This window comes from Phalacrocorax carbo, chromosome Z, assembly GCF_963921805.1.
Source record: "Phalacrocorax carbo chromosome Z, bPhaCar2.1, whole genome shotgun sequence".
In the NCBI taxonomy this organism is placed as follows: Eukaryota; Metazoa; Chordata; class Aves; order Suliformes; family Phalacrocoracidae; genus Phalacrocorax; species Phalacrocorax carbo.
In genome coordinates this window covers 66,758,276-66,784,284 of record NC_087548.1, presented here as the reverse complement: position 1 = coordinate 66,784,284, position 26,009 = coordinate 66,758,276, and the positions used below count along the sequence as shown (strand labels likewise).

General features: G+C 38.9%; 1 protein-coding gene across 1 annotated transcript in view; it reads left to right on the top strand.

Moving 5' to 3' along the window:
• Positions 1–26,009, top strand: part of HSD17B4 (hydroxysteroid 17-beta dehydrogenase 4) — a 68,413-nt gene that overhangs the window by 9,517 nt on the left and 32,887 nt on the right. The window contains exons 7-16 of the mRNA XM_064437787.1: positions 311–395; positions 2,051–2,238; positions 4,664–4,755; positions 5,276–5,300; positions 6,924–7,052; positions 18,987–19,093; positions 19,781–20,014; positions 20,451–20,502; positions 21,297–21,368; positions 22,888–22,991. Coding sequence (XP_064293857.1) covers positions 311–395; positions 2,051–2,238; positions 4,664–4,755; positions 5,276–5,300; positions 6,924–7,052; positions 18,987–19,093; positions 19,781–20,014; positions 20,451–20,502; positions 21,297–21,368; positions 22,888–22,991 — 1,088 coding nt within the window. The remainder of the gene's footprint in view (positions 1–310; positions 396–2,050; positions 2,239–4,663; positions 4,756–5,275; positions 5,301–6,923; positions 7,053–18,986; positions 19,094–19,780; positions 20,015–20,450; positions 20,503–21,296; positions 21,369–22,887; positions 22,992–26,009) is intronic.

Here is a 26,009-nt window from a genome sequence, read left to right as displayed (position 1 = left end):
AGCAGACTTTTGCAAAGATCTTCTAGTTTCTGTAGTCCTTGTTTGACTGCTTAGGTGCAGGAATTTTGAATTCTTGTGAATTCTATACAGGGGAGCCCCATCCAAGAGGCAGAAGAGATGATCAGTGTATGTTCAGGCAAGCACTTCAATATGATCTGGCAAAAAGGAAAAAAAAAAAAAGCCTGACACTTTTTAGTAACAGTTTGAGAGTGTGAAGAAAGTGCATTTTTTGTCATGAAGAAACAAATGGTGTATTTCAAGTTTGGGATGAAATGCTGGAATTATTAAATGGACATTAATATGTTCCTAGATATAATTCATAGGATTCATTTGAGGGGATCGTTCCTGGTCACCCGAGCTGCATGGAATCATATGAAAAATCAGAAATTTGGCAGGTAAAAATTTGTCTTTGTTTTTGGTTTCTCAGTAGGGTGTAATAGAGTGATGCATGCTCTGACAGTGAAGGAGTTTTTCGTCCTTTTTTCACTGTCACTGGGATGAAACAAAGTCAGTCCAAAAGTGTAAGCCCTTATCCTTTTGGTTCTGCTCCCCTCCCCGCCTTCCCAGCCAAATGTTTAAAGATTTTTTCCATGTAGATGCAAATATCCTGGACAGGAACCGTAGGGTTATAGAAATACAATTTCTTTTCTTGAGGACTGGTTAGAAGTGTTTGTTACTTGTATGTTATCCTGCTCCTTATTTGAATGACAGGTACATGCAGTTCTGCTTGTGATTCTTTTTTGCCTTTTTTTTTTCTTCCATTTGGGACTGGGGTTCCCCCCCCCTTTGGATGAATATACTTGTCTTAGAAGTTGTGGGAGCATTCTCACTCTGTTTTATTACTGTTAACTGAAAGAGTGCAGTGAATTCAGACCTTTAAGTTTTTTATCAAAACACTGACATGATTATATTAATCTTAACAACCATACCCACATGATGAAAGCTGTATGAGCTTCCTTGTCGTTCTGTGACCAGACTGAAATTCATTCTCATGCAGGGAACTGAACTGTAAGAATAAGGGAAGAGATCAGCAGGCAGAGTACATGGCTGAAGTGTAGGAGTTGCATCCGTTTAGGAAAACGCTTCCCTTTGTTCCTTCTCTGTATTAGCTTAGATAACAACGGTAGTGAGTGTTTCTGCGGGTTATGTAGATGTGTGCTGTCTGCAAAATGCCTGCTTTGTATAGATTTTGTAGCTTTTTTTCGTCTTGATCAAACTGAGCCAGTACTTGTAACACATCTCTTTATTTAGATTAGAACCAATGGATTATTGCCAGTGAGGCAAATAATAAGAAAAAATGAAATAGATTTTGGTTCCAGCTATGCAGCGTGTTTACAGTAGATTGGAACAGATTCTGATAAGGCTTCTTTCAAAAGCGAAGGTGTAGACCCCTTCCTTTTGAATTCCAATTTGTGAGAAGACTTGCAGCACAATGTTTTCTTGCCTCAAACCAGGCTATGAACTGCAGTGGCTTTAGTGGTTTCTTCTGAGCAGTTTAGTCATCTCCACAGCAGTAAAGTTAGGGGACAGTAAGGGCAAGACTTTGCTATCTTCTTCCTTCTTGTGTTCAACACACATGAGGATTCTTTGAATGTGAATTCTGTAAGAATTCATCTTCACATATTATCAGGTAGATACTAAGGTGAAGTCATTTTCAATAAAATAATTTTCTTCTGACCGCTGAAGCCATTTGTGAGTTACGAGAATAATGCCACTTGAAGTGCAGCTAGAACATGAAAATACTTTTCTCTGTACCTACCCAGTTGTCACAGAATGTTTGGTCTAGTTTTGCAGTATAACACAAAAAGGCTGACAACTTTGTTAGTTTTCTCCTACTGTGACAATACTTCAGGATTTGTCAGATGTTTGCTATCAATCAAACATAAAAAAAGCATCTGTTTGTTAGCAAAAGCAAAAAGTAATATTTTCTTATTTGCGCACTTTTGTGGGATATGAAAAATATAATGCTGAAGCTGAAAAATGCTGTTGTGTAGAATTAAACAACTTGAAGAAATCATTGAACTTTTTTTTCTTTTTTGTTTCCACTAAGAATAATTATGACTTCCTCAGCTGCTGGAATATATGGAAACTTTGGTCAGGCAAACTACAGTGCTGCAAAACTTGGCCTTTTGGGTCTTGCAAACACAATTGCAATTGAAGGCCGAAAGTATAACATCCACTGCAACACAATTGCTCCTACTGCTGGATCCAGACTGACCCAGACTGTCATGCCACAAGGTGAGTCATTTAAGGTTTATGTGTACTGATATTTTTCAGTGAATTGAAACATAGCCAACTTTCTTATCTCTCTGAAAATGCAAATCTTTTACACTTCATACACTGCTAATTATTATTCCTATTGTCTTTGTCTCTGAACTGTCAGCTTACTTAGTCTGTAGTAAGGAATACTTAATTTCTGCCACAAGATAAGAAGCAAATTTTCTAATTCACAAAAGCAATTTCATGTGGCAAGGCTCTCTAATTATAGTCTCTTCCAAGATCCTCCTGTGGTAGTGGAAAGACTTGTTTGTTTCATCAGATGTGGAATCAAGTACGTGCATAAGGTGTCTTCACTTGTTATAATATTTTCTAATTGCAAAATACTGGTTTTTGCACAACATGCCATGAGTGTACTTTGTTCCATGATCAGCACGAGATGATAATGAACAGAGTTGCCTAATATTTTATGTTTTTCTTTATTGCGTAGTTACTAATCTTTGAATGCTTGAACACGTTTTAACATCACTGCATTGGGAATTAGTCGAAAGGACATGGTAGGAGACAGCTGTGTGCTTAAAGTATAAATTTAGGATAAATAGAGTAACTAATTACTTTGGCAAAAGACTAGAAGAAACAAAAAATATTTGGAAAAAAATTCTAGAAAAGGAAATTGCTCTCCGAAAGTCTTCTAGAGTCAGCCAATCTCATTTCCCTCCCACCCTTCTTTTCCCTAGTGATAGGCAGTTTTCAAAGCCAGGGGAATTATTACATTTTTAGGCTGATACACAAGATATTGAAGAATAATATATTGTACACAGTTATGCATAGATTGAATGCATGATATTGTTTGACTAAATTTCTGTGTAAAATGTCCTGATATAGGTCTAAATCAAAGTGATCAGGAAATCTAGTACCTCCATAGGTGTAGGTTCCAGGGATTTATTGCACTTACTTACAGAAGAGTCAAATACATTCAGCTTGCATATATAAGTTCCTGAAGTATGGAGTTCAGTAGCTGGAATTTCCTGAAGGTATTTATATAAGGTGATAAATCCACCTCCTAATTTTCTTAATTAGTCATTTTAAGAGTGAGATCGTTTGGTCTTCCTGTAAGACAATTACAGCACTGATCACTTATTTCTTACCTTGTGCTCTCCCTCCCTGTTCAGTTTTTTCAAGTACTCTTAAAAGGTTTGGACACCAGAAGTTTAAAAGCATTTTCATATGTCTTATCAAATTATCCTTGTTATCTTAGTACTTTTCTGTTCATCTTTAGATATCTGCAAGCTCCTATGCTTTAGCATTGTCACAGTTATGCTTGGTCAACTTGGCCCACTTACTGTTGTTCATGCTAGAACTCCAAATGTAGTTTGCATCTTTTGTGTGTGTGTTTTTTTTAAACTTCTGCCACCTATTTCTTAATTCATTTAATAGTATATTAATATTATTAGTGATAACAGTCTAGTGCTAAATTTTCAGGCTAAATGGTGTGTGGCATAAAGTGGAATACTTTGAAAAGCCTAAGGCTTTTCTTATGCACTTAGAACACACTATACTAAATGGGGTTCAATTTCCTTTTACCTTTGTGGAACTTCTGAAAATGAACTTCTGTTACATCAGCTTGGCTATTAAAGAAGTACCTGTAATGCTAAAGAGCTTTCCCAGCTCTTCACCTGTTAGGGTATATTTGAAAATACTTGCTGATTTTAGCTGAGGAACAGCTGTGTATCTATTGCTGTTGAAAGAATAAATTCTAAAGCTGAAAAGGGAAATTAAACTAAGTTATTTTTTCTTTTCAGACAGTGGACAGAACTGGTGATAAGAGCTGCCTGGACAGCCACACTGCTCCATGACAATATCTCCATTTTTAGATAGTTTCCTCTTGTGCCAGACAAGAATGAAAATATCAAAATACAATTGATATATAAATGTAGCAGGGCTGATATTTCATTTGTAAATATTGCAAATGTTTGAGAAAGGGAATGTTTCTCAAATATTCAGCAGCTGCAATTCTTTTCATATAGTCTCTTTCTTTCTAACTGACTAGCAAATTAAAAGGGAAATTACTTCAAGTACGCCTCTGTCAGGATTATGACTAGCTGGCTTGCCCTTGTTTCAGGTTGCCCAACAGATGGAAATTTAGGAAGGTACCTGGCTTTGCAGTCTGCATGTTATGGTGTTCCCAGCACTTAGACAGTCTTTCACCTTTCTGGCTGAAAACCTGTGTCATTGGGTTTGGAGGCATACATGCGTCTCATGAGTTGTTCTATTTTAATGAAACTTCAAACGTTTCATTTCATTTGTCCCTTCTTTTCATGGCAGAATGCTGTTGGTTAAATTCTCTCTGGCTCTGCTGTTCATCAGAAGGTTTTAGAGTAAGAATAATTTGGTGAAATAAAACAGTAATTCTATTTTATGATTTCCACCCTCCAATTTGCTCTAGATCTGGTCGATGCTTTCAAACCAGAGTATGTTGCTCCCTTAGTTGTTTGGCTTTGCCACGAGAGCTGTGTGGAGAATGGCAGTCTGTTTGAGGTAATTTTTTTTTCCCTTTCTTCCCCCTCTTTCTTTTCCTCTGCCCCTTCCTCCAAACACAATCTTTTGCTTTAGCCTGTCTAGTCTTAACTTTTTTTTCAGAAACTGAGTTGTCGTGAGACATACTACATACTCAGCATAGACAGCAGAAATGTTGACGCTGTTGTGCTGTATATGACAAGTACATCAGGTAGTAACAACCTTGTCAAATTCTGGTGTGTGTTCAAAATACTACTGATTGATTGATACAACTCTTATTCCTCCCTTAAAAGTTTGAAAAGGTACCAAAGCAACTACTTCAAAAGAAGTTTTTGTTTTCTAAATCATTCAAACCCAGAAAGCAACTTGCAGGAAGGATGAATTGCTTATTTGTAGAACCCATTATAGGTGTACAACCAGCAATAGTTCAGAAATTTTTATTACGTTGCGTTTGTTCTGAAGTATCGTTTTGTTTCCCTGCATTACCAAAACTTTGCTTTGTAACGTGTGGTAAAATGATGATTTTCTTTGTTCTTGGCAGGTGGGAGCTGGATGGATTGGAAAATGTAAGTACTGTGTGTTGCGAGATTTATTTTGTTTTCTGAATTGACAACAAACGTGTGCAAATCATCTTTGCAGTTAACCTCTGCTCAAGACATTTTTATTTAGGGAGAGAAGATTAGCAAAAGCCTAGGGTTCTGAGGAGACTACTTATTTTAAGTAAAAGTCATAAATTTCAGTACACATGGGGGAAACTGGTAATTTAGGTATGTGCTTTGTTACACTTTTGAACTGGCTAATAATAAAGGGGAATCTGCCTAAGTAACCTTAACTATTGGATCCTGGGGGTATAATTGAAATGAAGAAGAATCTCCATTTTTTTGGTGCTAAGAATATATTGCTGCCTTTTCTTGATAACTCCAATTTTTTGTGGTGTGAAAGTAGCACATGCTGGTAAACAGGCTGTTTTTTAGTTGATTTTCAGCTTTATTTATACCTCTATAAAAATACTAGTGATATGCATTAACATGTTGAGGCAGTTAGCCTTCTTAATTACCAGTAGCTACGCCAGTGAGTCCAGTAACTAGCTTACATATGGATGTAAAGAGAACTCGCAGACGATACTGAGGGCTTACAAGATGGAAAACTTAATTCATTGTGTGGAATGTCATAACTTTCTTCCTAAATATGTGGAACCTAATACTGGCATTACTCTCCTGAGCTGTTCAAGGACTTTTCAGCCTATGTGAATATCACCAATGGGTTGGAAGTATGGCCATTAATTCAAGAAGTGCTTCCTCCTTCTTCCAAAACACTTTTTCGCCCACTTGATAAGTATTTTGTACATTTCTAACTATAAATGTTTTGGTGGCACTGGAATAGCTTTTCCCAGGAAGTGTATTAAACAGATGAAACAAATTGGGGCAGCAGCGTAAAACCTCTTGCTGCCCTCCACAAGGAGTTGAATTTTAATACAGCACAAAATCTGTGGTTTCTCTTCTCTGGTCAAAAGAAAATACAGTTTTTCATCATTATAATGGCTACTATTGAAGTCTTTAAAATGAAACCAGGTTGTTAATGAGGTACCAGTATGGCCTTATTTATTGGCTATTGCTAATTAAGAGCAAAGCCAACATGACAGATTAAGGATTAATTGCATCCAGGAAGTCTGTATCCTTCCAGAACTGACTTCACATTAGCCTTACCAGTTTCTCTCAAGTTTTACAGTTGAAATACAACTTCAGGGACCATTTGGAGGGGCTGGCTACTGGTACTAACAGTCCTTCATAGAGTACAAGTACATTTTCCCTATAGTCTTCCAAGGCTTTCAGAAGATTCCCAAGCATTAGTAGCCAAAATCATGTCAGAAGAGAATATCTGTAGATACATATACTAGCTACAACTTTACACTAGACAGAATCCTAAAACTGATGTAGTATTTTCAGAGACCAATCAGTCTGTTGTGGCTTTAATGGCATTTAAAACCAGCGCTATTCCTTTTCTAAATGTTAGTTAAAAGCAGTGAGCCCTTTTAGTCCAGCTTGAAGTTATACTGGTGAGTTAAATTGGAGTACTTACAACCTTCCCTTTCTTGCACTGCATTGAAAGTAGTGGCTTAGATGAAAGTGATCTAAAGAAACTAAAGGTTTCTTTGTTTCTTGAACTCTCTGACTCATGTTTCCCATTAGTGCGCTGGGAACGATCCTTGGGTGCTATTGTCAGAGGAAAGAATCAGCCAATGACGCCTGAAGCAGTGAGAGAGAAATGGGAGAAGGTTTGTGACTTTGATAATGCCAGCAAACCCAGAAGTATCCAAGGTAAGAGAGACTTCTATAATGCAGATAGTTTGGGCAAGCAAAGCTTAGAGAATGCTTTCGTGTCAGACATTAGCTGAAACCGTACTTCAAAAGTCTATAGAACCAGTGAATCGTTTTGTAAACATGTAGCATCATTTATTGTTTCAGTATGGTCAGATCTTTTTAAGGAAAATTTTGTGGTCTTGCCTGTAGAATTAACACAGTTTTATCTTTCTTAGGAGTTCCTAGGAAGTGACATCACTGTAATTTTATTTATTACAGCCAGACTAATGGCAGGGTTTTATTTGATTTCAGCTACATACAGGTAATAGGAGTGTAATAAAAACATTGTATTTTCTTTTCAGTCCTGGAATTTTGTGTTTTGGTAGACATTTCCAAACCAAAAAGCTCTCTGATTAAGTCATTTGGTATAACACAACAAAGAAGTTCTTTACTGCCTCATGTTCCTGGGTAACATAATCACCTTGGCTGGTGACTAAGATGACTGTCTCTTCCAGTGCTTTGTTTACTTTCTTTTTTTCCTTCCCATTAATTTTTTTTTCTTTTTTTATAGCCAAAATTACTCCGATCTTCCCTCCTGCTGTACTTGCCATAGTTGTCATAGGTCATAAATGAACAATGCAGACTAATTTTCCTGACTGCTTTCCAGGAGTTCTCAAGATCACAGAATCACATGAATGGTAGGGGTTGGAAGGGACCTCTGCAGATCATCTTGTCTAACCCCCCTGCTTGAGCAGGCACACCCAGAGCAGGGGGCATAGGAATGCGTCCAGGCAGGTTTTGAATGTCTCCAGGGAAGGAGACTCCACACCCTCCCTGGGCAGCCTGTTCCACGGCTCTGTCACCCTCACAGAAAAGTTTTTTTCTCATGTTGAGCTGGAACTTCCTGTGTTCCATCTTGTACCCGTTGCCCCTTGTCCTGTCTTTGGGGACCTCTGAAATGAGTCCGGTGCCATCCTCTTGACATCCACCCTTTAGGTATTTATATGCATTGTTAAGATTCCCCCTCAGTCTTCTCTTCTCCGGGCTGAACAAACCCAAGTCTCTCAGCCTTTCCTCATAAGGGAGATGCTCCAGTCCCCTCATCAACTTGGTAGCTCTCCGCTGGACTTGCTCAAGCAGTTCTACGTCCTTCTTAAACTGGAGAGCCCAGAACTAGATGCAGCACTCCAAATGTGGCCTCGCTAGGGCAGAGTAGAGGGGGAGGATAACCTCCCTTGACCTGTTGGCCACACTCCTTTTAATGCAGCCCAGGATACCATTGGCCTTCTTGGCCACAAGGGCACGTCGCTGGCTCAGGGTCACATTGCTGTCCACCAGCACTCCCAGGTCCTTCTCAACAGAGCCGCTTTCCAGTAGTTCAGCCCCCAGCCTGTACCGGTGCGTGGGGTTGTTCCTCCCCAGGTGCAGGACCTTGCACTTGCTCTTGTTGAATTTCATGAGGTTCCCCTGGGCCCAGCTCTCCAGCCTGTCCAGGTCTCACTGGATGGCAGCACAGCCTGCTGGTGTATCAGCCCCTCCTCCCAGCTTGGTATCATCAGCAAACTTGCAGAGGTCACACTCTAACCCATCATCCAGGTCATTGATGAATATAGTAAACAGGACTGGACCCAGCACAGACCCCTGGGGAACACGACTATTTACAAGACTGCACTGTGATGACAAACCCTCTGAGCTCAGTTCTCTGTCCATCTCACTGCCCGCTCATCAAACCCACACTTCCTAAGCCTGCCTGTGAGGACGTTATGGGAGACAGTGTCAAAAGCCTTGCTGAAGTTGACATGAACAGCATCCACTGCTCTCCCTCCATCAACCCAGCCAATCACACCATCTTAGAAGGCTCTCAGGTTGGTCAAGCATTATCTCCCCTTGGTGAATCCATGTTGACTACTTCTGATAACCTTCTTTTCCTCTACATGCCTGGAGATGACCTCTGGGATGACCTGCTCCATCACCTTTCTGGGGATGGAGGTGAGGCTGACTGGCCTATAGTTTCCCAGATCCTCCTCCTTGCCCTTTTGAAGACTGGAATGGTATTGGCTACCCTCCAGTCCTTGGGCTCTTCTCCTGTCCTCCATGACTTTTCAAAGATGATGGAGCGTGGCTTAGCAGCAGCATCCACCAGCTCCCTCGGCACTCATGGGTGCATCCCATCGGGGCCCATGGATTTGCGAGGATCCAGTTTGCCTAAATGGTCTCTAACCTAATCCTCCTAAACCAAGGGGAAGTCTTCCTTTCTCCAGAATTTCTGGCTCACCTCTGGGGGCTGGGATGCCTGAGGGCCAGCCACAGCAGTAAAGACTGAAGCAAAGAAGGTACTCTGTAACTCTGCCTTCTCTGCATCCTGTGTCACCAGGGCATCCACCTCGTTCAGCAGCAGGCCCACAGTTTCCCTAGTCTTTCTTTTACTGCTGATTTATTTGAAGAAGCCCTTCTTGTTATCCTTGACACCCCTTGCCAGATTTATTTCCAAGTGGGCCTTGGCCTTCTGTCGTGGTTCAGCCTCAGCTGGCAACTGAACACCACGCAGCCGCTCGCTCACTCCCCCCACCCCTGTGGGATGGGGAAGAGAATCGGACGAGCAAAAGAACTTGTGGGTTGAGATAAGCACAGTTTAATGATTACAATAAAATGATAATGATAAATGATTATGATAATAATAACCATAATGTTAATATAATAAAAGGGAAAAGGAAGGGAAAGGGAAAACAGGGAAAAAAAACGCAGAAACACGAACGATACAACCGCTCACCACCCGCCGACTGATGCTGTTGGCCCCCGAGCCCCAATTGCTGCCTGCCTCCCCCAGCCAGCCCCTCCCAGCTAGCATACTGGGCATGACGTTACATGATATGGAATATGCCTTTGGTCAGTCTGAATCCGCTCTCTTAGCTGTGCCCCCTCCCCTCCCAGCTTCTTGTGCACCCAGCAGAGCATGGGAGGCTAGACATGTCCTTGACTAGTATAAGCGCTACCCAGCAACAGCCTAAACATCTGTGTGTTATCTCAACAGGTTTTTTTTCCCATGCTAATTTCAAAGCACAGCACTATACCAGCTAGAGTGAAGAAAATTAACTCTATCCCAGCTGAAACCATGACACCTTCCTCGTTGTATCTCTGCATACCCTGACAGTGTTCTTATATTCCTCCCAAGTGGCGAGGCCCTTTTTCCACATACTGTAAACCTCCTTCCATCTGAGTTTCTCTAGAAGCTCTTTGCTCATCCATATGGGTCTCCTGGCTCCTTTGCTTGACTTCTTCCTCCTAGGGATGCACCAATCTTGGGCTTGGAGGGAGCGGTACTTGAATACTGACCAGCTCTCTTGGACACCTTGACCTTCTAGAGCCCTAGCCCATGGCATTTCTCCAAGCAGGTCTTTGAAGAGACCAAAGTTAGCCCTCCTGAAGTCCAGGGTTGTAATCCTACTTGTTGCCCTCCTTCTACCATGCAGGATCCTGACCTCCACCATCTCATGGTCACTGCAGCCAAGGCTACCCCCAACCCTCACATCCTCAACCAGACAAAGCTTTGTTAGTATAAAGTTGAGCAGCACATCATGCCTCGTTGGTTCTTCCACCTGTATCAAGAAGTTATGCTTGATGCTCTGCAGGAAATTCCTGGATTATGTGTACCTCACCGTGTTGCTTTTTCATCAAATATCAGGGTGATTGAAGTCCCCTATGAGAACCAGAGCCTGCGATTGTGAGGCTACTTCCAGCTGCCTGTAGAAGGCCTTGTTGACTCGCTCTTCCTGATCAGGTGGCCTGTAGCAAATGCCCACAACAGTGTCACCCGTATTTGCCTTCCCCTTAATTTTAACCAATAAGGTCTCAACTCATTCTTCCTCCACCCTAGGCAGAGCTCAATACATCCCCGTTGCTCCCTCACATAAAGAGCAACTCCCTCACCTCAACTTTCTGGTCTGTCTTTCCTAAAATGTATGTAGCCGTCCATGGCAGCATTCCAGTTGGATGCAATGGCATTAGCATTGCCACTGTGGACCCCGCCCAAAATGTTACCTTTAGTTTGTTAATGTGAGTTACATGTGCTTGGTATCACTGCTGTTTTGTTATTATGCATGCCGTTATTCAGGTCAAAGATTGAGTACATGTCACATTAGGAAATGCCAGCATTTAAGTGTTTGGGGGAGGAGAGAAAGAAGCATCCTTATGTACAATGACAGTTGAATTTCAGTGACACTTAGATACACAGTAGGTGTTTAAGCTGTTTGTCCTGAAATCCATTAGGGCATTTTGTTTAAACGTTAGGGATATGTTTTTAGATGCCTAAACAAAACCAGAACAGGAGACACTTTGTCCTTTACCTCAGACATTGGTAGAGGAATGTAACCAGCCATACAGTAGCTCTGTATCACCTTACTGACTCTTCACTGATCTTTGGCTTACAGATGTCCCATTTCCAACTGTATGTCCATTTAGAAATCTTTTTTTGTCTAGTTATGGAACGGAATGCTATTTGTAACAACATAATTCCAGTTTCATAGCTTCTGACCTGTTGTCCAACCTGACACATGTACTATGTTGTTTTTACTGGTTGCTAGCAGAAAAATAGTTATGGATGGGAATTTATTCTGAAAGTTGCTTCAGCTTTACATATGATATTCCACATCTGCCTGTTGATGCTATCAGGAGGAAAAATGGGACAAGATTTGGACTCCTGAGGTGAATGTGCTTATAATACAACATAGCACATTTCTACAGTCAGGAAATTGTAAATACTACATTAGCATGAGTCTCCATGCCATGAACATACCTTAGCTTCTGTTTTGTTATGAACTTAGCCAAAATACAGCATTGTAATTTCAGTGACATCAAGCCATAGATACTGCCAGTCTGAATGAAAACTCTTGCATTAATTCGTTGTATCTGAGAATCAGCAGAAGGGTTGAGGACCATTCTGAAGAAGTTAACTTAATAGAATTTCCAATTCTATATTAAAAGTTTTTTTTTTCTACTGCCAAAGTCTCCACTTTATTGTATGAAGGTTTTCAACTGTTAAATAATAGAAACTAGTTAGGAGTACTTGTATTAAAAATGAAAAGCTACAATAAGTAATATCTGCAAGTTATAACCCTCCCAGAAGATTTCATTAAATAATGTGATGCTGTGAAGAGCAATCATATACTAACCATTATGTATAATCATAAAAGAAATACCAATTAGATAAAGTATTTGCTTGTAATATAGTATAAAATCCCATAGATATGTTAATCTTGTTTCATAAGTTGGGCATACTGATCAAAGCAGTTTGACTTTATTCATTCTAGGTTGCAAAAAAGTAGAAACATCAGCGGTTGGTTTTTTTTTTTAAAAGGTGATTTTTCTTACTTGTATATTCTTACATGATAACAGTCATACATAAATGAATACTTGTATTCCTGTTGTACTTTTTTTTTTTTTACTTAAAATTCTCTTTTTTGCAAGCATAGGAGGAAGTAATTCTCTTGAAAATAAATTAATTAAATGCTCCACATCTAATATCTGCATGATCATGCATTTAGAGCCCTGCCTAGCAAAGCACTCATTTGATGTTTAACTAGGACATGTTCATAGTTGTGTATTTTAGCAAAGGTCATTCTGCTGGAGATGCTTGAATTCTTGAAGAGTAAATGGTAGTACTGTCTCATCTTCATGTTTTAGTGGTGGTTCTCTAAGAAATGAAAACATTGAGTTCTTTTCCTTAAAACCAGTTTAAATAAAAAGATCCAAACTTTTTTTTCTACCTTTTTTTCCACTGTTTTTAAGCATTCATTCAGTTTGTAGGCTTAACTTGTTCTCTTGGCATGTACACTGAAACAAGCTAAAAACCTATTGCTTTTGTACCAGAATATGATTTTATAGGGTTTGTGCAATTTTAATTAACAGGAAATAGCTAGTTGTCATTTATTTTGGCAGTTGACGTTAATTCAGTAACTCAGTGAAGTTTCTCAGATATCATGATAATGTGCACAGTAAAGCAATCTTTCATGGTAGTTACCGTAGTTTCTAGGTGGGCAGCTGCTGATTGTGCAGTAGTGTCTTTTGCCCAAACTCCTCTACTTACCCCAAAAGCTGTCTGACACAGTAGGGGTAACTGGCTATGCCTGCCTTTTCACTTTCATTTTAATGCCTCGAGTGTCTTCGAATGTTTTCTGTAGTTATTCTGTAAGGTTTACAGGCTTAGTCCTTAATGTACTTGGAGAAGTTCTGGCAGTTCTTCTGTACTCCCACACAGTTTCAGGTATAGTCCTCTTAACTAGCAAAAGATATGATTACTTGTGCATTCACTACACGATGTCTGTAAACAGCAGAAAAATCTGAGAGCAGACTCAGATTTTCAGCTTCTCACAGCTATGTGAGAATTTAGGCCTCAGGAAGTTGAAGAAGTGGAAGATGTAGTTTTTCTGGCATGTATTCTTCTACCTTCCCTTCACCAGGAGTGAAAGGTAACCATCTACTTAACACAACATGAAAATGCCACTGCCTCTGAGGCAGCAGTGAATCTGCAGTGATTTATGTGTTAGCTTTTTCCTAATTTGCATGGTGATGTAATTTTCTTACTAATGATTAAACTGAAATAATAGGTTTAGCTTACTTCATACCACTTCAGAACAAGCTAGAAATCTTTCAAGAAGATAAGCGGCGCATAATCAGAGCCTTACGGTTAGCACACAATCAATTTACAGTACACATCAGGGAGTCACTGTAACTGGCTCCTTGTATGCGCTTAGGCAGTAGCAATTGCAGAATAATGTGACTTGGCTTAACTAGTACTAGAAAAGAATCGCTCGGGCTCTCATTTCCAGCTGGATCTAGTGAGCTGACACATTTGTCATGGTAACATGATTCTGTATTTTGAGATACTGAGAGGTCCTGGGCTCCTGTGCCCGTGCATAAGCAGAAAGACAGATTAAATGTGATACAGAAGCTTCTGAATGTGTGGTGCATGTGCACGGGCACGTTGCACTGCATGTTGGCGTGGCTCCTGTTTGTATTCCCCCTCAGATGAAGCTTGATCCAGTTGCTCTTGCCTCTACAGTGGACTACTTGTTCTTGTGTCCTAGTCCAATTCTTCCTGTTACGCAAACGGAGAAATCAAATTGTGTTGTGAGATAGGTGGAAAACAACCATCCTTGTCTTGCAGAGTGTATGTTGTATAGAGCATTCTGTATACACATACATTCTGTATGTTTAGTTGTTTTGTTACCTAGGAAAATAGAATTAAGTGTCTCTCACCCGTATGAGGCAATCTCTCTGTCTCTTCCTCAGTTGTGAAGATACAAGCCAGTTTCAGCTAAATCTAGTATTTTAGAGGTCTCTAATCTGTTCTTATATTCACGTGCATTTTTATTTCTCTTAGAAGCTGTCTGTGGACAGAAAACAACTTCAGTATTCTCACTGGCTGACTTTTGGCACATTTCAAAACCTTATCTTTGGTATAGAGCAAAATAATATAAAACACATAGATGGTGTGTATGTATGTATACTTTGTGTGATATAAAGAAAAATTTTGTCTAAGAAAACTGTTCCAGCTTCAATTTCAGTTTTCTTCATATGTGTTTAAAAAGGATTTAAACACTGGTGCTGTTTCCCCCATATTTAAGGGGAATGGTTCACATGCAATGATCACTAATTGGAAAGTGAGAGGAGTACTTTACAAAAGACACAGGCTTTACCATGACTATTTTCAACCTTTGCTCTTCAGGTTAATCCTTCCCTGCTAGTCATTTGCTCTATAACAGTAGATGGTGATGGGGTAGTGGACATTTAAGGTTCTAGAGTTCATTGACAGTGTAACAAAATACCCCAAACCCAATATTAAAAATAATTATATTAATGAAAAGGTTTCCTACTGGGTTTGTTTATGCCAAAATTATACCCTTTGAGTTATTTCTTGGATGTTAGAAGAACCTTAGTCAACTTGTAGAGTCATGTATTAAAGTACAAATTGTCATAGTTAAGTGTACTGCTGAAAAATTAATTTCAGACATCCTTGTGTGTTTAGATGACTAAAAAGCCACGTACCACTCTGCTTCCTTCCCCATCCCTTTTACTTTCAGTACTCAAAATTAATGCAAAAAAGAAATAATCGAAACCATCCTTATCAGTGTACAAAATCATTATGAGTGATTTTGTAATGCTTCATCTTTCTTTTTTGGCAATCTCTTGTAGCATTCTTAGCTCATAACAATTTATTTGATCATAACCTTTGTAATTCTTAATGCAATAATCTAATTTACTCTTTCTCTGAAGGTGTAACCCTGCCTTAAGTGAAAGATTCATATCTGTTCAACTGCTATAATATTACTGTAAGTCTGATGCTATACTAGTCTAGTTTCTTATGCCAGGCAGCAGAAGAGCAGTGAAGACTGAAATAAACTAATATGTTGAGACATTTTAGTTGCATGCTGCTCTAGCACTCCCTGGAAGACGAAAGGAATATGTCAGCACTGGGGTTCTTAACTAAAGAAGTTCTGTAATGTAGTAATTCAGGAGGAAAAAAGAAATTAACATTTTTTCCCTTTATTAAAAAAAAAAAAAAAGATTTGCTGCCTGCATTTGATGATATTCTAATAGCTTGTTTAAGCTTTTCAAGCAGCCCAAAGAGGTGGCATCTTAAAAGTAGCTTTGACCTTAAGGGATGAAAAACAGCTTCAAACATAAAGCCATAACATAAGCTTTCTGCTGATACCTCTCAAGAAATCTGGGCCTAGAACCATAGACTTATCTCATGCAGTTGATGTCTGTCATAGATATAAAGAAATAAACCCAGGAGTTCTTGAAAGAACATTCCCTCCTTAAAGACAGCTTTTTCTGAATACATGTGCTTTGAATATCAATACAAGTGTTGATCCATGTCAAGTGCTGTTGCTAATTATGAGTATAAAAGTATGATAAAAAAAAAAGACCAAAACCAAACCAATTTTGATGAGGCCTTTGACGTTAAGGGTGAGCACCACCACATCTAATTTTAAAAAGGGTAGAAAGGAGGACCCAGGGAACTATTGATGTGTCAGCATCACCTCTGAGCCTGGCAAGATCATGGAACGGACCTCCTAGAAGCTATGCTGAGGCACATGAAGGACAGGGAGGTGATCTGAGGCAGCTGACATGGCTTCACCAAAGGCAAGTCCTGCCTGACCAACCTCGTGGCCTTCTATGATGGAGTGACTACATCAGTGGACAAAGGAAGAGCTATGGATGTCATCTGTCTGGACTTCTGTAAAGCTTTTGACATGGTCCCCCACAACATCCTTCTCTCTAAATTGGAGAGTTAGGATTTGATGGTTGGACTGTTTGGTGGATGAGGAATTGGTTAGATGGTCGCACACAGAGGGTAGTGGTCAATGGCTCAATGTCCAGATAGAGATCAGTGACAAGTGGTGTCTCTCTGGGGTCCGTACTGGGACCAGTACTGTTAAGTATCTTTATCAGTGGGATTAAGTGCACCCTCAGCAAGTTTGCAGATGATGCCAAGCTGAGTGGTGCGGTTGACATGCCTGAGGGATGGGATGCCATCCAGAGGGATCTGGACAAGCTCAGCATGTAGGCCCATGTCAATCTCTTGAGGTCCAACAAGGCCAAGTGCCAGGGCGTGCACCTGGGTCAGGGCAACCCCCTATATCAGTACAGGCTGGGGGATGAAGAGATTGAGAGCAGCTCTGCGAAGAATTTGAGGGGTACTGATGGATGAAAAGCTGGGCAGGAACTGGCAATGTGTGCTCATAGCCCAGAAAGCCAACCGTATCCTGGGCTGCATCAAAAGCAGTGTGGCCAGCAGGTCAAGGGACGTCATTCTGCCCTTCTGCTCTGGTGAGACCCCACCTGGAGTACTGCATCCAGCTCTGGAGCCCTCAGCACAGGAAGGACATGGAGCTGTCGGAACAGGTCCAGAGGAGGGCCACAAAGATGATCCGAGGGCTGGAGCACCTCTGTTACGAGGACAGGCTGAGAGAGTTGGGGCTGTTCAGCCTGGAGAAGGAAAGGCTGCAGGGAGACCTTATTGCGGCCTTTTGACACTTAAAGGGTGCTTATAAGAAAGATGGGACAGACTTTTTAGTAGGGCCTGTAAGGATAGGACAGGCAGTAATGGTTTTAAAGAGGGTAGGTTCAGACTATATATAAGGAAGACATTTTTTAAAGTGAGGGTGGTGAAACACTGGAACAGGTTGCCCAGAGAGGTGGTAGATGCCCTATCCCTGGAAACATTCCAGGTCAGGTTGGACAGGACTCTGAGCAACCTGATCTAGTTGAAGATGTCCTGCTCGTTGCAGGAAGGTTGGACTAGATGACCTCTAAAGGTCTCTTCAAACCCAAACTATCCTATGATCCTATGATCTTCTTGATGCTCTGCCAGATACTAGCCAGCTCACTAATTTGAGAGTCTGGTCATATGCTCTTTTAAAGGAGTCTTTCTTCCAGAATATGACATTGCAGTATTCTGCACTATTATTAAATTACAGGTTGCCTTTATACTCTTTGTCTTAATGATGCCATTGTGTGTAAAATACATGTTGTTAATCTTCTCAGATTTCACCATTAAGAATGACAGTTATGTTCCTGGATGGAAGTGGGTTCTGGACATGAAAATTTTTACTTCAGGTTTACTTGAAGGTCAAGGCTGTGTTTTGCCTTGAAGGTTTTAAAGCAATGTGAAAGCCTTTCTTCGGTTTATGCAAGATAGGTAGAAACAGTCTATTACTTCCCAGCAGCTCAGTATTGCTTTTCCTTAATTCATTTCATGAATTAAAAAAGGGATAAAAGGGATTACCTTTTACAGGGTTCTTATAAATTACAAATCTCGTTTTGCACATTTTCACATTACGTAAATGTCATAACCTCATGTCACGTTATGACAGTGCTTGTACCCAAAGATAAAGCTTGTCTTCCACAGAAGAGGTGACAACATATACTTGTTTCGTAGTTGTTCCTTTTTCTTTGTGAGATATAGGCCACAAATAAAACATTACAACGGTTCTGGCAGTGATACTGAGAAGCAAGAAATAGTTTAGGAAATCAAGATTCTGCAAAATGGTATGCAGCTAACTTGCAGGATATTTATGGGAGTGCTGTGCAATAGAGCAACATGGTGTTGGTCCGAGCAATAGTGCAAGTCAGCGTGTGTATAGAGGGGTTTTGAAGTGGAGGGGACCAGCTCCAAGGTAAAAGTAGTTAAATAATGATTTTACACTCCTTTGATTTAAACATTTCCTTATTTTTCTGTGCATAATTCTTACAACTTTTTGTTTGGTTCTTTCTAACACACAAATGTTTAATATTGATTTTAGATGTACTGAGCTTCAAGGAGCAAGCTGTCCTTGATGATCTGCCTTTGTCATAGCTGAGTTCTGTATCTCAGCTGTGCATCATCTCGCTCATAATCTTGGCATTTTTTGAAGGCTCAGACTTATTTATTTATTTGTTTCTTCGTTTGTTTATTTGTATGATTTGGGAAAGAGGGTATCTGCCAAGAGATGAGACCTGTTACTTATATTGCAAATAATTTTTAAGATAAGAAAAGCATTGCTGATTTTCAGATGTTTATTTCTGAGGCAGTTGAAATGTAATGCTCATTTATCATCTCCTTAACACTGTGGTTCAGGGAATAAACCAAAGTATTACTGATATATTCCTCTTGGATTGCATGGTGGTTATTTACCAGCTGTGTTTCAGGCACTTGAATTAGATAGGTGTCATGGTTGACTGCTGGGTCCAGAACTGATGCAGTGTAGAGATCACTTATCATCAACAGGTGTGTAGATGCCTGTAAAATGCAACACCATGCTTAACTTGCAGATGTATATTTATTGTGTTTAAAAATTAATTGATAAGTACCAGCCTATGTCTCATTTGTTGGCATATTTGTTGTGTGTCTAACTGGAGTGTCTCATTTATGGCTGTTTATAAGTGATTTCTTTCAATTCCTTTCTCTAGAGTCCATAAGTGTATTGAATGATGCTCTAAGTCAGATAGAGTCTCAAGGGAATGTTTCTATGAATTCAACAAGCTCTGGATCAGTGACCTCTTCATCTGTTGACATGGTAAGTACCTCCATCTATCGGATGCACTCAAAGTTAGGTGAAAACCTTGAGCAGAGGCTTGTGTTGCTGATCAGCTTCTACTCTTGCTTGCTGTCTGCAAAAGAGAAGGTGGCTTTTAAACTGCGAAGTGAGGAAGCAGAACAAGAAACATCTCCAGACTCTTCAGGTTTTTTTTTTATTGATGATGGGAAAATTTAAGGCTATATAGACTGAATAATGCAGGATGCAAGTGCTTGCAAGTTCTGTAATCCTCTTTAGTTAGGGTACTGTTCAGAAAAGGGGTATGGGGCAGGTCTTATTAAGCAACGTGGTTTTTGCTCTGGTTCCTTCTCTGTAGATAGATAATTTTTCCTCATTCCAGTCTTATTGCAGTGCTAATTTTTTCATTCATGGCTGGTTTTAGAAAAATTCTTATGCATTGCTCTGAGTGGAGCAGTATGAAGTTATACTACTTATTCTTGAAGTAAATTGCTTGCAGCAAGATATAATGCATTACATTAGAGTTGCTTGTACTGCAACAAATACATTAACATTTTATGGTATATTTATTACTTATATGTTATGTTTACATATGACTATAAAGAAAATGCTCATACATTAATTATGTTTGATATGAGAATTATAGAAAGAAAAAGTGTAATATTAACTATTATGAAATTTTATTTTATACTGACTTTTAATTTCCAGGCAAGCATTGTTGGTCGGGAATTGGCTACCAATGTGTACAAATACACTCACTTAGAGCCTATTCTCTATGCCCTTGGTGTGGGAATGTCAACTAAGGATCCACATCACCTAAAATTTCTCTTTGAAGGAAGTGAAGATTTCTGCTGTTTGCCTAGCTTTGGAGTAATTCCTGCTCAAGCTTCAATGACTGATGGTATTCCTTCTCTTCCAGGACTAAATATTGATCTCACAAAGGTATGGAAGAGTTAAGTATCTAATTTTATTTGTGCTTTATATAACTCTAAGGTGACTTTAAGTAGTATGTTTGTAGTATTAATAAGTTCCCTTTATTCTAGAAAAGGAAAATTCCGTTTGTTTTATTCTTACCTCTGAAGACATTATTTGCTGTTTCACTTGTATAACCTATGTCCTCCTAAGATGGTATGATTGATCAATTTTTTGTTAAATTTTAATTTGTGCTCACTGTGATTTTACTAAGCCACAAAAGTTTAAAACTCTGAAAATATTTTTTGTTGGGGATGAAACTGGAAGAACAAAACAAAAAACTTGAGAGGTTTTTTTGTTTCTTTGTTCTGAACGCTTTCTAGAATAACTGTATTTCTTTGCAATTGTGATGGGGAAGTAATAGAATATATTGATCGTTGATATAGTGCTGCCTTTCTTTACACAGATGCTGCATGGCGAGCAATATCTGGAACTGTATAAACCACTGCCAACCTCAGGTCAGTCCTTCTGTGTCGTTGATTTGCTTTTCACTGTGACAGCAGTTCCTGTAGCCATATTATAAACAGAGATAGGGAAGCTCTGTTTCCAACTGGATTTTTTGCATCATCTTTCTATAAGGGGCTGGGGAGAAGAGAAGGAAGCTGTTGTATTATTGAAGGAATTCTGAGACTCTGTTCTTGGGATCATTTGTTGATTTTCTATAGTATACTTCATAAATGCATGCCTAATCTTTGACATAATAGGCAAATAAACTGCATGCTGGTGTATTACTCCTGTAATCTCATACGAATTAGCAGAATTTATAATTCTTTCTGTAAGGTTGCATCACAGAACTTTTGGGTTGTTTACCTAAAAATTCTTCAACATTCGTTGCATCTGTGTTACATATCTCTCTAGAGCAATAATCTCTTTAGAGACAAACTTCATAACCCCAGGCCCAGGCCCTGAGCTAAGCTTCTCTTCTGTACACCCATAGTTGTGTCAGCCTTTGAGCTTTTTTTGAAGTTGATGACGTATTTGAGTCTGAATTGTGATTTGTGTTCAGCTCTGAATACATAAACTATAGCAAGATTCTATTAAAAAAAAAAACTTTAAAAAAATTCCTCACATCTGCAAACCAAGATATGCAAAGATTCCCAGACGCTTCTATTATGATGATTGTGATTACTATGAATATTACTATGATTATTATTACCATTATTATTGTTAGTAAGGAAGTGTGAAGAGTGATCTGTGGACTTCATTCCTGAAGCAAAACCTTAAAACATGTATGTGTTCTTCTTTTCTTTAGGGCAATTAACATCAGTTTCAACCATTGCTGATATTCTTGACAAAGGATCAGGAGCAGTCTTGCTTATAGATGGTAAGAAGGTATATGATTTTTGGAGGGGATGCAGTAAAATGTGGCAGGCTCAGTTTTTAAGTAGCTATGCCAGTAACTGCCAGCCTTTCCACAGTAAACACTCTTAGATTATTAAATCTCAGTGAGATCTGAGAAATGAGCTGATTAGCAATAGCTTTCTAAACATATAATGTAATTGTTCTTGGGCAGTTAATGTGCTGAAATAAGAAGACTCTCTTCGGAAAAAGATTCCAGTGAAGATTTGGAGGTTTTTTAATTTGTAGATGGAATAGTGCACTATGCAAACTGAACACAGTTATTTAATAATAATAACACTTAGTCCAGTCTAAAAGGCTTAGTCCTAGCCATTTTAGATTCTGCCACCCTTCAACAAGGCTGTGTGTGTGCGCATGTGTGCGTTTGTTTTGTGGGGTGGTTTTGCAAAGGTTAGTCGTAGGTGGATGTTGTTTAGACTCATCTACAAAGCAGCCACCTTTAAGAGCACATCCTGCACTTTTTTTATGTCTACATTATTCTTTTCTGAACAAAACAAAACAAAATCCCATTTCCTTCCTGTTGTATCCAAGTTTAAGGATTAGAATGTGTCCGGAAGTTGATAAGTTGTCATTTTCAGAATTTTGTTGTCTTCAGGAGTGGTTATATCAAGGTCCCTTGGGAAATTAGACTGCAAGAGTAGGTTAATAGGCAGGGGATCTCTAAACACTCTTGAGCTTTTATTCCTTCAGTCTACAGATAAAATTGTAAAAAGGTCTTTACTGTCCCTTTGTTCCTCCTAGCTCTGTTTTGCTTCCATACTGGGCTAACATTAAGCCTGTCTGTTTCTGCAACATGGAAAAGTTCTTTTTGTGAGCAGGGTCTTAGTGGTTCTTAAATTTCCTCCGGAACTGGAAATTAACATTATTAACAGTAGTGTAGATTTCAGCCTAAGGTGTAAGGGAGTGGAATAGGCATGAACTGGAAATTGGAAGCTGAATCTTGATTCAGTGTTAAGAAGTTTAACTTCTTCAAAAGAAGAAACTAAAACCTGAAACTAAAGCTTGCTCTGGAGGTCTTTTCATACAAGGTACTAGTACCACTTTTTGTATGAGTTGGTAATGTCCTTTACAATCTAGAGATTCTTAATAGCTTCTAATATATTTTATGGCACAATTCTGTCATATTTAAATAAACTGCTAATGCAGTGTCAGATGCTGAAATAAATACTAATTGTAGCACTCTGTTGTCAATTACTTTTAGCAGCTTGAATGTCATCAGCATTTTGATAGCTCATTTTTTAATTTTAATGCTTTCATATAGATAAAATTCATGATAATGTTATTTGAAACAGATCATTAGTCTTCACTAGTTAGGAAGTAACATGCAACGGTGCAACATGAAAGTGTGACCATTGTCCCTTTGGCTGTTAAAGTGAGCTATGTCATGTTTGAAGCTGAACTTTTCTCTTGTAACAACACATGCTAGCTATATGAAATTGGAGATTGAAGATCATATATGACCTTCCTCTTTTATTGCCTTTCAGTGAATACCTATTGTGGAAAAGACCTAGTGTGTTACAATCAGTTCTCTTTGTTTTTCATTGGAGCTGGAAGATTTGGTGGAAAACGAACATCAGAAAAGGCCAAGGTAAATTCACATATATTCATTTTTAAAAAAACCCAAAACAAACCCATCTGTCAGCACTGCAAGAAAAATATTTGCTATGTCAGGAAGGAAGGATAAACTAAAATTTGAGCACTGTGGTGGTACAAACTCAAATGGAATTTAAATACTTCTGTTCACGGAAGAGCCTGAGTGGAAAGGTACTGTTCAGGGCCTGGGAAAACAACGGTTTTGTTTGACAATTAGGGAGAAAAGTGAATTCCTAAACATGCAACTGATGAGATATTCCTACATTCAAATATTTGAAATTACAGAGACGGAATATTCTAATGGGAAAGAGAATAGGAGATTTTCTGGCAAATGTTTAGAATCTAAATTCTGTAGACTTGGAATTAGAAAATTATGTCTGAAGTTAAAATTGAATTCATATAAAATGCATGGTCATGTGGACAGAATGCTCCTCTAAAGGATTCCTATTAGATATTTTAGAAGAGGGTCTTTTGAAGTTGTCGGTGTAACAGGCTGAAGTCTGACCCAATTTGACCCAGTTAATTCCACAGGAGTGGCAAAATCTGTAACACGTTGTACTTCAGGCTGTGCTAAATTCCTGAAAACCCTACTTCTGTAGGTCAGATGGAAGATGTTATCAGTTCAGCTATACAATTTGGCAGAGTCTTATTGACTCTTTGGTTTTATGAAACCCATATGTAAGCCCTGCAAATAATAGAAACTTTGTGTTTTGATTTTTGTGTGTAGGTATTCCCAATCATGCTCTCCATAAATGAACAGATGAAGAGGTTACTAATTTCTTGGTAAAAGCTAGCTTGGGAAAGGTTTTATTTTCTCAATCCACTTCTGATCTGAAAAATTTGAGAGATCTCTTAGATCAGAACAAGAACAGAGAAGTAGCTTTTATATAAGAGTCTTGGTTTTCTCAAGTGATTTGGAGAGCTGTACCTTTCTTAAGTGTGACTTTGAGAACAGATTTTTTGACTGCTCTTGTTTGAGCTTGGGCAGCAAGAAGAGTGACAAAGAAGTTGAGATTTTAGATATTCCGTCTAGGAGCCTACTACTGAACGGTTGGATTGTGCCAGCTAGACTCATAACAGAATCCTGACTTAAACCTGTCTCAGCTCTGCTGCCATGATCACATTTCAGTTTCTGCCTCAGTGCTTACATCTCCAGTTGGGAATATGTGATCTGTGTGTCGTCACTTTAGCATTACAGTGTGTTCTGCTGCTCCATCTCAGGGATTTTGTTTGCTTCCATTTGGGCGGGGCAGCACTATTTGTATTTAAAAATAAATTGATACCTAGTGATAATTTTGTGTGTATGTATACAGAGAGTGTTCATGTTTAGTAACTTGTTTTTTGTGTGTTAAATTTGTGCTAGTAGGTATGATCATATGTTAATATTGTGAGACGTTGCTCTAGTAAAAAGACTAGCTTAATAAAAAACTGAGAAGTACTCCGTGTGTGCTGTTGGGTTTGAACTTGCAATTTCTAGAAGAGATCTCTAGGTGTAGCTCTTTCTAAATCTACGGCTTTGTGTGGAAGAGGTTTAGAAGGCATAAAAAAAGAGAAGCAGCATTATAGTTTCTCACTTCCAGTGGAGTGGAACTCCTGCATTTTGGGAGAGTTAGCAGTGTCACATGAACATGTAGTGTGTATATGTCCATATGCAGTAGCTATTCAGCTACCTGACATGTAACTATTCTCCCCTTCTGGCCAGCTGTGTCCGAGTGTTGTTATTGTGAACTAGAGCCTTGAGGCGCTATAATTATCAACAGTCAATTAAATAGAGGCTATTTTAAGCCCAGTATTTTTGAAAATTTGTAATGAAATACCTAGGTTTTGTACATCTGTAATAGTGTAGGTAATGTTATTTGGGATTTTTGGATGTAAACTTAAAAGTTTTTTTACTTAGATCTATGTCAATTATATAGAAGTTTTCCCATACATAACTTTACAAATGAAATCTTGAAATGCCTGCTGCTTCAAAGAAAAATGGGAAAAACCTCTGTGTAGTATCAAAAATGCACAGAATATTGTTGCACAGAGTGTATAAAGGTCTTTAATGGAACCGTTAATTCTTCTGTGATAAGATTTTGTAATAGTACCTGTGAAAAATTAGTGGTTCAGTGGAAATGTAAATCTGTAGTGGTGGCATCAGTGAGTCCAGTGTAGTGCTTTGGCACTTTTTATTTAAACATAGCACTTCATGCAGCTGCAACTTCTTCACTCTATTTAGAGAATGCTATATAAATGATATTATGTTTTAAAATAAAGAATACCTGTTTCAGGCAGCAGTCCTTGTGATAGAAGAAAACAAAATGTAGTCTAGTTAAGACAACACGGTAATAGCAATTCAAGAGAGGGTTCTCTATGCAAGAGGCCCGTTTCAAATGATAAATTTTCCTGCTTTGTCTTCGCAAACCTTCCCAATCAAAAAGACTTTCACTTTCCTTTGTGCCAAAAAGAAATCCCAAGCTGATCAGACATACTTTGTAATGTGTCTTTTTGTCACTTTACACATTATTGTATCTGCAAATTAAGGAGGATGAATTTCCAAGTTGAGGTCTGTGATGAACAACACATTGTGTAAGTCATGTCTCTCCTCTTGAGTTGGGGTTTTCTTGCCCTGCTAGCAGGGGGTTTTCCTTAATTGTTCATATGGTGGCTAGTTTTAACATTTTAATGGCTCAGTAGGTCAGGTTAGGTTTCTTTAAGCCAACTGGAAGTAGATTGGCAAGCCATTCTTGTTTTGAAAGCATGTCAGATAGTGTCCTTGTTATCAGGCTGATTAATGTGTAGGTGCATTGTGGTTCTCTGAAGTGACAAAAGCAAGAATGATGTTACCAAGTCTTCCACCCAGGAGGTGGCCTTGCTGTACTGTTAATAAACAGGAAAGAGCTTTTGCTGCCATTAGATGTGAAACTACACAGCACTCAGTTTCTTTTGATTTCCCTTTTCTTTGGTAAAGAGCTTACACAAACTAAGATTAAGTAGAGTTACTACAGCTTAGAGTTAAGTTGCTTCTTTC